This window comes from Myxocyprinus asiaticus, chromosome 30 (assembly GCF_019703515.2).
Source record: "Myxocyprinus asiaticus isolate MX2 ecotype Aquarium Trade chromosome 30, UBuf_Myxa_2, whole genome shotgun sequence".
NCBI lineage: Eukaryota > Metazoa > Chordata > Actinopteri > Cypriniformes > Catostomidae > Myxocyprinus > Myxocyprinus asiaticus.
Genome location: NC_059373.1, coordinates 42,553,621 through 42,567,161, shown reverse-complemented (window position 1 = coordinate 42,567,161; position 13,541 = coordinate 42,553,621). Strand labels below are relative to the sequence as shown.

At 37.3% G+C, this 13,541-nt stretch overlaps 1 protein-coding gene across 2 annotated transcripts in view; it reads right to left on the bottom strand.

Annotated features, from left to right (window-relative positions):
- The window catches only part of ints8 (integrator complex subunit 8), a 37,685-nt gene that overhangs the window by 10,449 nt on the left and 13,695 nt on the right, over positions 1-13,541 (bottom strand). For both annotated transcript variants that reach the window (XM_051663158.1, XM_051663159.1), the window contains exons 11-19: positions 12,789-12,930; positions 9,802-9,872; positions 9,546-9,721; positions 9,314-9,444; positions 6,006-6,116; positions 4,732-4,936; positions 4,424-4,545; positions 3,916-4,100; positions 3,732-3,765 (exon numbers count right to left, since the gene is read on the bottom strand). In XM_051663158.1, the coding sequence (XP_051519118.1) occupies positions 3,732-3,765; positions 3,916-4,100; positions 4,424-4,545; positions 4,732-4,936; positions 6,006-6,116; positions 9,314-9,444; positions 9,546-9,721; positions 9,802-9,872; positions 12,789-12,930 (1,177 nt within the window). The remainder of the gene's footprint in view (positions 1-3,731; positions 3,766-3,915; positions 4,101-4,423; positions 4,546-4,731; positions 4,937-6,005; positions 6,117-9,313; positions 9,445-9,545; positions 9,722-9,801; positions 9,873-12,788; positions 12,931-13,541) is intronic.

The following is a 13,541-nucleotide window of genomic DNA, read 5'->3' as shown; positions in this document are numbered from 1 at the left end:
CTTCATGGTAACAGTATTCCCTGATGGCAGTGGCCTCTTTCAGCAGGATAATGCGCCCTGCCACCCTGCAAAAATTGTTCAGGAATGGTTTGAGTATCATGACAAAGAGTTCAAGGTGTTGACTTGGCCTCCAAATTCCCCAGATATCAATCCGACTGAGCATCTTTGGGATGTGCTGGACCAACAAGTCCGATCCATGGAGGCCCCACCTCGCAACTTACAGGACTTAAAGGACTTACCACCAGACACCTTCAGAGGTCTTGTGGAGTTCATGCCTCGACGGGTCAAAGCTGTTTTGGCGGCACGTGGGGGACCTACTTGATATTAGGCAGGTGGTTTTAATGTTGTGGCTGATCAGTGAATATATACATATTTACTGTATGAATTGTCAAATCAACCAAATTTCAGAAACTTCACTGGCAAACATTTTTTATTGTTAATACTTTTTCTGAAGAAACATCATTGAAAATGAAAGCAAAAATATTGAATGCCATGGGTCAAAATGTACTCTTTACTTATTTTGTCGATGGGGGTCAAAATGAAAATTTTCTCCAGTGATTTTGGAGCAAAACTACAGGTCAAAGGTCCATTACATAATTTTTTGTGTTGTTTTTCCAAAGTTGGAGACCCTGCCTATTACTCCATAAGTATTAAAGTCCATTTTCAATGGAAACTAGAGGTCGACCAAAAGTGGATTTTGCCGATACTGATAACTAAGGTTGTGGGAAAGGCTGATAACGGATTAATCAGCCAATACTTTTCTATATAAAGTATAGCCTATATGTTTATATTTCACCCGATGAGATTTAATGAGGAATAATGTTTATAATTATTCACAAGATATGAAGCTGGAGACACGATGTGTGTGCTGAAAAGGCACATTTCCAGATAGTCGCTCACTTCAATTTAAAACAGTTCTATCTAATCAATATAACAAAAAATGCATTGAAGTGAGGATAAAAATATGGATGAATATTTTCAATGATGAAAGATTTAGATACAGCAAATCCCCACAAGGTGTCAGTGATTGTTTTTATTTCACTGCTGGTATACTGTAGAACACAGCTGTTCTAACAGCAGAACCCACCAGTGCCGGCTTCAGAGGAACACGTACAAAAACAAAAAAACAAAAAAAAACAATAAAAAATATCAGCAACTTGCAGCATAGATTTTAGCCAATAACCGTTAGTTTCAAAAGAGACTATGGCACAGAATCAGTAAAACTGATATAAACTCACTGAGCACTTAGGTACACCTGTACATCTACTTATTCATGCGATTATCTAAACAGCCAATTGTGTGGCAGCAGTGCAATGCATAAAATCACGCAGTTACGGGTCAGGAGCTTCAGTTAAGGTTCACATCAATCATCAGAATAGGGAAAAAAATGTGATCAGTGATTTGGACCGTGGCATGATTGTTGGTGCCAGATGGGCTGGTTTGAGTATTTCTGTAACTGCTGATCTTCTGGGATTTTCACACACAACAGTCTCTAGAATTTACTCAGAATGGTGCCAAAAACAAAAAGCATCCAATGAGTGGCGGTTCTGTGGGCGAAAATGCCTTGTTGATGAGAGAGGTCAACAGAGAATGGCCAGACTGGTTCATGCTGACAGAAAGGCTACGGTAACTCAGATAACCGCTCTGTATAATTTTAGTGAGCAGAATAGCACCTCAGAATGCACAACACATCAAACCCTGAGGCGGATGGACTACAACAGCAGAAGAAAACATCGGGTTCCACTTCGGTCAGCCAAGAACGACTGGCTGATTAGATAAATCGCATGAATAAGTAGGTGTACAGGTGTTCCTAATAAAAGTGCTTGGTGAGTGTATCTCTAGTTGAAAACCAAATGTGGGTCAGATGGTATGAAGCAAATTTTTCTTGTCTAATCCACATTTGGTTTTCAACAATTAAAAACAGGTAAAGGTGAACAATTTGCACATGAAGTCACATTTAGAGCCCAGTATCTCCAAATACGGCCTTAAATTTGTATATTCCAAAAGGAAAGTTTGTTCTTAACCGTAATCTAAAAGGATATTAAGATATTTTTAATACTTCTGGAATAGGGGTGGGCAATATACCGGTAGAAATGATAAACCAGTTGAAATTTGGCAATTGGTATACATTTTGGATTAACGCCTGTATCGCGTTAATGCAAAATCTCCAACGCATGCAAGACATGTGCACTTCATTTTATTCATGTAACACATACATGGTACACATTCTGTCGGAGAAATGGAGGAGAAAGACAGAGGGGCTTTATGTGAGACTGAGAGAATTGAAGAAACAGGGTTTTTCCAGGTACTGACCATTTTTCGGCGGCCGCATTAATCTCACGCTCTGAATATGCTTCTCATCTGAAATACGCAGCTGTGTTTCACGTGACTTTCACATGCTCTATATCTGATGCATGAAAGTGCGTGAGTCCAGCAGGCTTCCAGATTGGGCTCCACAGACACTTGCGCTACTCAACACGGTTTCTCTCTATCGCAGCACAAGCTTCAATGCTTTGACCCATTTGAATTGTACTGAGTTTTGAGGTTTTTACCTTAAAGCGCTGAGGAGGAAGTCAAATAATTCAAATGGTGAGAGAGCCTGGCATTCTAACAAACACTAACAAGGAAAACAGCTAAAACAATGTGTCATGCGCCAACAATTATGTGTTAAATGTCATGCATATCATTTAAACTACACCACATCACTCTTAATAAAAATCAGTTTGAATGATGTTAGATATTAGAAAACAAACTGGCTTTGCTTTCAGATGTTCAAATATTGTCTACAAAGATGACTTAAACCATTAAGAGCCTAATGAAGTGTTTTACTATAATAATCCTGAAATCAGAATGAAATGGGAAATTTAGCATTCACCAATGTATTTTTTTGTTTTTTTATTTACTCTATGTTTGTCAAGTTCCAAATAAAGAGAAAATTATCAAGTCATTTTTATTTGTATAGCGCTTTTCATAACACGCATCGTTTTAAAGCAGCTTTACAGAAAATCATGATTTAACAGAAAATGAAGCTGTAATATCTATAAAGTCTTAGTCATCATTGTGTAGTTTGATTAAATGTGATCGTAAAACGTGTATACAAATAATTAAATAAATTGTTTATTTAGAACCCCAATTACATAAGTAGTTTTCATTTATAAAGTATTTAATTCGATGACTGGGTTTTTCAAAAATAGTCATTACAATATGGTTATTTAAATAATATTTTTGTAAAAAAAATTTTATGTAACTATATCATGATATATATCGTTATCATGATATAAAATTTGTGATATAAGATTTTGGTCATATCGTCCACCCCTATTCTGGAATTATAGACACCAACTTCAGAAAAACAACATGAAAAAACTGTTTGCTTTTTCCATTTTTAGACTCACCCCATTGGCATATAGTGCAACAAGAGCTGCTGAAATCAACTGATTTATTAATTGACCCACATATCTCTGTGTAAAAAAAAAAAAAAAATAATGATTCTAGCACCTTTCTAAAGTTATTTAATATCCTGTAGTTTTGCTCCAAAATCACTGGCGAAAACTGTCATTTTGACCCCCATCTACAAAATAATGGATTACTTAGTAAATAGTGGTCCATAGCATTTAATATTTTGGTTTCCATCATCAATAATCTAGTAAAAAATGATCAAAAACAAAACTGAGGTGTGGACCTCCAGATGAGTTGACACAGAATGACCCATTTGTGGATGTCACACTTACCCGTAGTTTCTTCATAAATGTCATGAATTTGCTCCTGAAGTCAACAAACAGAGAAAATGCATCAATGCATTAAACTAAAATGTGTTCTCATTGGTCTGGTTGAGTTAGAGGTTGTCTAAGATGAATTTAGCATTATTCCTCATGTGTGATAGTGTTCCTGCAGCAAACACACTCTTTCTCTGACCTGGGCAGTATGCCGAGCGAGGTCTCTCTGTGTTTGAGCAGACTGACTCTTCCGTCACTGCTGCGCTTGTGTTGACTGGACACACTGCAGATCTGCACGATCACTTCCCAGAGCTCTTTAGCTGTGCGGCGGCTCTCTTTAGGCCCCGGCAGCTCCTTACAGGTGGACGCGATCAGCTGACCCAACTGCACCGCTCACAGGATGAAGAATTTGTTGGAAATACACAAGGAGAGAATCAATCTGAGGTTAGAAATCTAGATCTGACGAGACTATTAGTGAACATGTGTTTAAACTGTGTACTAATATCAACCTCAGAAATGCATCTCCTGCAGCTCGTTCCAAAACCTAGTGAGCTGTCCAACTAAACAGCATTTAAAGACACCGTAGGCTCGCCACGGACACAAATGAGTTTCCATGTCGGCTAGAATGTTACCTTAGAAAGATAGCTGCATATATAGACAGTTGTACAGGGTTTGGAGCAGAGCTGGAGAATCTAGAGCACACACACCTTTATATAAGGGTTGTTGTTGACCAGTGACTGTGGCACCTGCAGCGTCAGATACTCGTTCTCTCTCCAGTTGAGCATGAACACCACGCACTCCTCACCAACTATCTGACGTAGAGGAATATCTGGGAGGGATTCATTTATAACATAACCTGTAAGATTACTACGTTCTTATTGTTAGCTGAATGCATGATCACATGACACAAAATATTTCTCGATATTCAGAGAGCAACTTGAGCAGAGCGATCGGTTCAGCAACTGATTCAATAGACAAATTTATTAATGATCTCAACACAATCACTACATCACACCGTGAATCCTCGTTTCCAGGTAACCGCGGACTCTGCTGACCAGGTCTGGTGGAGGTCTCTCCATGTTACCGTCGGCAGCAGCCGTCTCATGACCTCTGACCTCCAGCAGCAGGATCTCGTTGAGCATGACCTGACGCAGCTTAGGAGAAAACTCCGTCACCACCTCCAAACATGCATCAAACAGCTGACGAGCGTATGCAAAACTCTGCAGCACGTTAACACAAAAAGACAAATGAAGAGACAATAAAATATAAGCACTGATGAAATTAACAAGGGCTCATAAGTAAAAATGTCCCGATAATGAATTGTGCTGTTTTTTTTTTTAATTTTATTTGTAACATCTGATATATTTTGTTATACTGTATTCTATTGTAGTCTATATGGATGTCATATAAAACATCATTATTTTTTAGGTTACAGCCTAAATATTTAGAAGAATCTATTTTAATAAATGGATTTAGTTGAAGTGGTTGGCATGAAAAGATGACACACTGTACTGTATATATATATGGTTAGAAAGAAATATGCACCCTAAAAAAATAAATAAATAAATAAATAATTGAAAATCAACTACAGTGGTCAAATATTACCAGTAAAAAAAAAAACAAAAACAAAACTGATGCATTTTTGGGCTGCCGCCTGCAATTTTCACACTCAAATTGAAAAGCTCACCATTCAAAAATACGGTGGACTAATTGCAAAAAACTGGTCTAATTTTTCAGAAAAAACCCCAAATGAAGAAAAAAAAAGAGACTCCAATTATTCATAAACAATATTGCTTATTTCTACATTCTTATGATGACAAGAAAGTAAAGAAACAACTTATTTCTTTTAAATTATTATTATTATTTTGTCATCCTAAATTTTTAAGCTTGTAATTCTGGTTCTGTTCACTTTGAAAAGTCTTATTTCACTCCACTAGATGGCAGCAAGCACTAGAAAAGATCACAGATTACAGATCTGAAATGTAGGTGGCGCTCTAACACATTTCAGCCTACACAGATGTGGTCGTCCATAGACATTCAGTCTCATTTTCAGTTCATGCACCATCCTAATGGATTCATTGAATATCTTAGCCTATGAGTGGACTGCAGAGTTTAAGGGGTACATTCTGAAACAGAAAAAGGCGCTCCCTAAATTGTTGCCACAAAGTTGAAAGACAATTCTCTAGAAAGTCACTGTGTAACATTTAAGATTTCTGGACTTGAATTGCTGGAATAGCCAAACATACTTTTAGCCATGTAGAGCATGTTAATGATTTTAAAGTGAGTCACCTTTATATTGATGCAGTGCAGACCCTTGGCCATGAGAATATACAGCAGGTCTCTCGTCAGACTGTCTTTTAATGACAGTATGATGTTTACATAGTCAGCAGGAACCTCCCACTACAGGAAAAGTTCAAATGAAAGAGTCACTGGTAGCAAAAGAAACCATATTTTGGCATATAAGACTCAAGTCTGTGCTTTGATGTAGTTGTTTGTAGTCTGAGCAGAAAAATAAATGCATGATGCATTATAAGCTTCACATTTCTGCATTTAAACCCTCCAAAAATTACAGTGAGGTATAACCTTGATTTATTTATTTTTTCACCCAATTTGGAATGCCCAATTCCCAGTGCGCTTTTAAGTCCTCGTGGTGGCGTAGTAATTCGCCTCAATCTGGGTGGCGGAGGATGAATCCCAGTTGCCTCCTTCAGTCTCATTTTCAGAGACAGTCAATCCGCGCATCTTATCATGTGGCTTATTGAGCGCGTTGCCACAGAGACATAGCGCATGTGGAGGCTTCACACCATCCACCGCGGCATCCGCACTCCCCACCGAGAACGAACCACATTATAGCAACCACGAGGAGGTTACCTCATGTGACTCTACCCTCCCTAGCAACCGGGCCAATTTGGTTGCTTAGGAGACCTGGCTGGAGTCACTCAGCATGCCCTGGGATTCGAACTAGTGAACTCAAGGAGTGGTAGCCAGCGTCTTTTACCACTGAGCTACCCAGGCCCCCAATTTTTGCTTATTTTTAAAGAAAAGGAGGGACGAATCAAAATTATTTTTTGTGGTAATCAGCATTATGCCACAAAAGCTGTCGACTAAGCTTAACTTGTAGTGAACCCGGAATATTCCTTTAATATTTTATACAATATTATACTGTATATTAATATGTGACTACCTACTGTTAAAAAATAAAAATAAAAAATACATGTACATAGCAAATGTGAACAATTTATCACTAATTTACCATATAAAGTTTGTAAAAAAAACAAATAAGTTTTTCTCTAAACTCCATATCAACTGTTTATTTCAATTTTATCATCAAAATGGTGTTTAAATAAATTTATTTATTAAAGCTTTAATCAAATGAAAATATAACCATTAATTTTCAGCATAATATTGTATTATTTTTTATCAAATGAAGTGCTTATATACAGAACCTCACAGCACAATTCAAATATATTTTGTTAAATAAAGTGCTGCATAACAGAGCATCACAGATGTGAGATACTGCGTATGTATAATACAATTACTACTGATTTATTATTAGTAGTAGTAGTAGTATTACAGTGAATATTACAGAACTTTACAGTAGTGATATGTTTCTGTCATACTGTTTTCCTATAAATTTAACTTTAATTTTGACTGAGTTTTTATTTTGAAGTGTTTGTGTTGCTCTGACGTTATGATGACACATTCCCAGTCTAGAAAAGCCGGTCACTACATGATTCAAAGTGATTGTTAAACTGCAAAAGGCTGCTATTTAATTAAATAAGTTTGTACAGGTGCATCTCAATAAATTAGAATGTCGTGGAAAAGTTCATTTATTTCAGTAATTCAACTCAAATTGTGAAACTCGTGTATTAAATAAATTCAATGCACACAGACTGAAGTAGTTTAAGTCTTTGGTTCTTTTAATTGTGATGATTTTGGCTCACATTTAACAAAAACCCACCAAATCACTATCTCAAAAAATTAGAATATGGTGACATGCCAATCAGCTAATCAACTCAAAACACCTGCAAAGGTTTCCTGAGCCTTCAAAATGGTCTCTCAGTTTGGTTCACTAGGCTACACAATCATGGGGAAGACTGCTGATCTGACAGTTGTCCAGAAGACAATCATTGACACCCTTCACAAGGAGGGTAAGCCACAAACATTCATTGCCAAAGAAGCTGGCTGTGCACAGAGTGCTGTATCCAAGCATGTTAACAGGAAGTTGAGTGGAAGGAAAAAGTGTGGAAGAAAAAGATGCAAAACCAACCGAGAGAACCGCAGCCTTATGAGGATTGTCAAGCAAAATCGATTCAAGAATTTGGGTGAACTTCACAAGGAATGGACTGAGGCTGGGGTCAAGGCATCAAGAGCCACCACACACAGACGTGTCAAGGAATTTGGCTACAGTTGTCGTATTCCTCTTGTTAAGCCACTCCTGAACCACAGACAACGTCAGAGGCGTCTTACCTGGGCTAAGGAGAAGAACTGGACTGTTGCCCAGTGTTCCAAAGTCCTCTTTTCAGATGAGAGCAAGTTTTGTATTTCATTTAGAAACCAAGGTCCTAGAGTCTGGAGGAAGGGTGGAGAAGCTCATAGCCCAAGTTGCTTGAAGTCCAGTGTTAAGTTTCCACAGTCTGTGATGATTTGGGGTGCAATGTCATCTGCTGGTGTTGGTCCATTGTGTTTTTTGAAAACCAAAGTCACTGCACCCGTTTACCAAGACATTTTGGAGCACTTCATGCTTCCTTCTGCTGACCAGCTTTTTAAAGATGCTGATTTCATTTTCCAGCAGGATTTGGCACCTGCCCACACTGCCAAAAGCACCAAAAGTTGGTTAAATGACCATGGTGTTGGTGTGCTTGACTGGCCAGCAAACTCACCAGACCTGAACCCCATAGAGAATCTATGGGGTATTGTCAAGAGGAAAATGAGAAACAAGAGACCAAAAAATGCAGATGAGCTGAAGGCCACTGTCAAAGAAACCTGGGCAGGTGCCACAAACTGATCACCTCCATGCCATGCCAAATTGAGGCAGTAATTAAAGCAAAAGGAGCCCCTACCAAGTATTGAGTACATATACAGTAAATGAACATACTTTCCAGAAGGCCAACAATTCACTAAAAATGTTTTTTTATTGGTCTTATGATGTATTCTAATTTGTTGAGATAGTGAATTGGTGGGTTTTTGTTAAATGTGAGTCAAAATCATCACAATTAAAAGAACCAAAGACTTAAACTACTTCAGTCTGTGTGCATTGAATTTATTTAATACACGAGTTTCACAATTTGAGCTGAATTACTGAAATAAATGAACTTTTCCACGACATTCTAATTTATTGAGATGCACCTGTATTTATCTCATTAATTCACAGCTTTTGCGATTAAATAATCTCGCTAGAACATAACGTGATTTTAATTTGTGGGCTGAATGTTTATGTAATGATTTGTATGTCAAATGGTATTGGTTTTTGGTATTGGAGCATTTTTACAAGTACGAGTACCAGTACTTGAGCGTGGTATCGGGACATCCTTAATTGTCACATTAGTGACCTCTACAAGGCTTCCGAGCCCCTGCTGAACAAAGTCCTTCCTGACCTTACTGTTGACCCTCCAGAAGGGTCGTTCAGTGATGCCGTGCAGCTCGATGAGGATCTGTCTGATCTGACGAGCATCCAGAGACAGAATGAGCTGCTGCTCCAGCTGAGCGATGTTCACACTCGCAGATGCTGTCAAGAGCAAAAACACAACCAGCACTGCTCAGTCTGTACCGTTAACAACATCAATCACAGCAACACAATTGCCACGATTTAACATGTCCAGGACGCACCAGGAATATCGTAGAATGACGGCAGTGGTTTGGCACTGAGGTTGACAGAGGCTGATCTCCTCTTCATCTGCTCCATCAGCATCTTCTTCTCCTCATCCTGAAGAAGCTCCATGAAGAGTTTATGAGACGACACCATGAAGGCCAGAGAAACATCCTGCAGCCACTCACAAACACTCCTACAACCAAAACAACAGACAATCTGCTGAAAGATGACAGAGCAAAAGTGGTTTCCAAGTAACCTTGTTAGTGTGCTCACTTGATGAAAAGAGCCATTTTCCTCTTGGATGTTTCTGATGTGAGCTCCTTATCCAATGACCTCGCACACACCTGTGGATATATGAGAACAGTTTCAGTGTTAAAAGGAATATTCTGGGTTCAGTACAAGTTAAAGGAATAGCTCACCCAAAAATAAAAATTTGCTAATAATTTACTCACCCTCAGGGGTGACCCTCATCTGAGTTTCTTTCTTCATCAGAACAGGATTTAAGATTTTTAGGAAAGTATTCGAGGTTTTTAGCTTCATCCAATGCAAGTGAATGGACACCCATTTTTGATGGTCCAAAAAGCATATTTAGTCAGCATCAAAGTAATCCACACGACTCCAGTCGATTAAGTAATGTCTTCTGAAGATAATCGATAAGTTTGTGTGAAAAACAAATCGCTAATTAAAACGTTTTAACTTTAAATCGGCGCTTCCGCCAGCTCTCTGTAGCTGTTTGAATTTACCTAACTCTCGCGTGAAGTACGTTCCTCTGTGGTAAACGGAGCAGAAGTTCTGAATTCTCACGTGAACGTGCCAACGTGATGACGTCACGCGTCAGCGACGGGAGGTATTGAGTGTTTACAGGAAGCGATTTTTTTAAAGTTAATAAAGTTTTAATTAGCGATTAGTTTTTCACACAAACATATCAATTCACTTCAGAAGACATTACTTAATCGACTGGAGTCGTGTGGATTACTTTGATGCTGACTAAATATGCTTTTTGGACAATCAAAAGTTGGTGTCCATTCACTTGCAATGGATGAAGCTAAAAACCTGGAATACTTTCCTAAAAATATTAAATTCTGTTTTGATGAAGACAGAAAGTCATATACATCTTGGATGGCCTGAGGGTGAGTAAATTATTAGCAAATGTTCATTTTTGGGTGAACTATTCCTTTAAGCTCGATCAACAGCATTTGTGGCATAATGTTGATTACCACAAAAATAATTTCAACTCATCCCTCCTTTTCTTTAAAAAAATAAAAAAATCTGGGTTACGGTGATACACTTACAATGGAAATGAATGGGGCCAATTTTTAACGTTCAAAAGAATAGACAAACATCAAACAATGTGTGTGTTAACATGATTTTACTGTGATAAAATCACTTAATAACCGCATCTGTGTAAATATATAGCCAATTTTACAACTTCATTGCCATAAAGAATGAAAATGTAAACAACTTTACAGCTCAAATAATACATGAGTTTTAACAGAAGAATGAATGTAAGTGCTTTTATAAAATTATAAGCTTCACATTTCTGCCTTTAAACCCTCCAAAAATTGCTCCCATTCACTTCCATTTTCCACACTGACTTCCATTGTGCCTCACTGAAACCTGGATTTTTGCTTTTTTTAAGAAAATGAGGGGTGAGTCTATATTTATTTTTGTGGTAATCAACATTATGCCACAAATGCTGTCGATTGAGCTGAACTTTTGAACCCGGAATATTCCTTTAAGCATGTGCTTTAACTTGAACTTTAAAATAACTTTACTGCCGTTCACGTCATTTTTGACCTGGGAAAGGTAGATCATTTTTAAATACCACATAGTTTTTAGTATGGGAACTAAACTTTGGGACTTTGTCAAGACTATCAAAATACACAATACATTTTATTTTTTAATAGAATTAAGAGATTAAACCATTTAAAAAAAAAAAAACATCGTTACATCTTTTGCGTTCGCAGGTCAATTTTGACCCTGGCATCAATTGTGGCTATAGACATGACACTATATCAATTTTTTAGTACATCTATGAATTCACTTTTTACTTATAAACACTTCACTTCCATTTAGAATCTTTCTCATACTCTCACACACTTTTTTTGTCTCTCACTGGGACTGCATCTTGTTTACAAACATGCACACAAACACAGTCACATCACACTGGTTCTGCTGTAGTTAATGTATATTTTGAAATGTCAAACAATTTCTACATTTTATTATAAAAAAATAAATAAAAAAAAAGGCATTTTAATAAATAACTTATTTGTCAAAAATATCAATCTTTTTACATGTATGAACAGTTAAGAACCTATTAATGACGTACAATATAGTTTTAGATGAAACCCATCGGGTTATGAATGATTTATAAGCTTGAATTCCACCAGGACAAAACCGACCCAAGAACACAAAAGGTGTATGCAGATTCTGAACGCAATAGGAGGGTTAATGGTAGATGCTTTTACTTTTAACACCAACATGGCCTTTTAAAAGATCATAAGAAAGAAACTTTGAAAAGAACCTTGAACATTTATTAAACTAAATGAACATTTAAATAAATACACAAAACTTACAATTAAATAAACATTTGAAAATAAATGGTCACTATGTCTTCAAGTATTTTCCAAACTTCAGACAGTGGATAAAGGGTTTAGAGGCTTTTCTCCTTCAGCCATGCTTCTCATCCACGTTGCTTGTTTAAATTCTCAATCTCTTTAAATATTATAAAATATTTATAAATTATATAAAAAATGTACCTTCAATAAATATTTCTTTCTGGTCATGAAACTGTATTTAGCATGATTCAGTGCTGTTACTGTGTCACTTGAAATGAGTCAGTCTCTGCTTTTTGTCTTAATGCAAGGAATTTTACCCTTTTGTGTCTCCACATGGGGTTCTGAAGAAGACTTCAGTTATCCTAAGCTTTCAATTAGAAATTTTTCAGTGAGGTAAGGTTAGAAGTCGCAATGCTTTCTTTAACAGACAGTTTGAATGTATTTTAAAGAATGCTGAATGTTGCTTGGAAACTGTAAACAGCATGGAGTTCGGTAAGTTAACTACATTATATGGTAGAAGAACTACTTTTTGAACATCAGTGTATTGTATCGTAGTGCTGTTGCCACTGTATTATAAAAGCAATAAGCCATTAGGGTCCATGCATTGCAGTGATTTTACCACAGTAATTACATATTACCCTGTAATGTCCGGGCTCTCATAGCTCATTGCTTTATTATCCAGTAATGGTGCAAGGCTTGTACCTCCAGCAGGAAGCTGATGGTGTTTTTGTTGGGTTTGAGGAGCAGCTGATGGAAACACACACTAATCACTTCACCCTCCAATGCATCTCTCACTGCGTTACACACACACAGTTTATGGCACACCTCCTCCAGAGCCCTGTCCCTGTCATACAAACACATTCACACACATGTGGCTTCAAAGAACATTCACAAGGTCCACAAAGAGCATCTGTGACATGCTGTCAATTGCCACACAGAAAATATTGACTTGAAAGAACAAACAAGAATGGCATTTACAGTAATGCACTTACAGTGGAAGTCTAAGGGGCAAGTGCACAGGTGGGTATAAATATTAATTCTGTACTAATGTGAAATGTTATTTGCACTGTAATGTTTTAATAAATCATTATTTTAGCAGTGGGACTTTTCTAGGTGGATGAACTTCTGGTTATATATAAGTAGTTGTAACTGCTGTGCGCAGAATGCTTTACTGATAGTTACATCACATCTCTTACATGTACCCTCCTGGTCTCCTTGCATATTGCTTGGATACTAGTGTCTGCTACATGACTAAATGTAAATGCATATATCCTAAAATGAAAATCAAGCAAAAGAAACCGGGTTTACTTTTTAAGCTGGTCATGATATGTATAACTTTTCACAGACAAGGTTGGTAAGTGATTCTTTCACACTTTATACTTTCGAAACCATATGATTCACAGAGCTGTCATTTTGCCTGCTCTACTTCCATTGGAAGTTCATTCCTTAATTTGC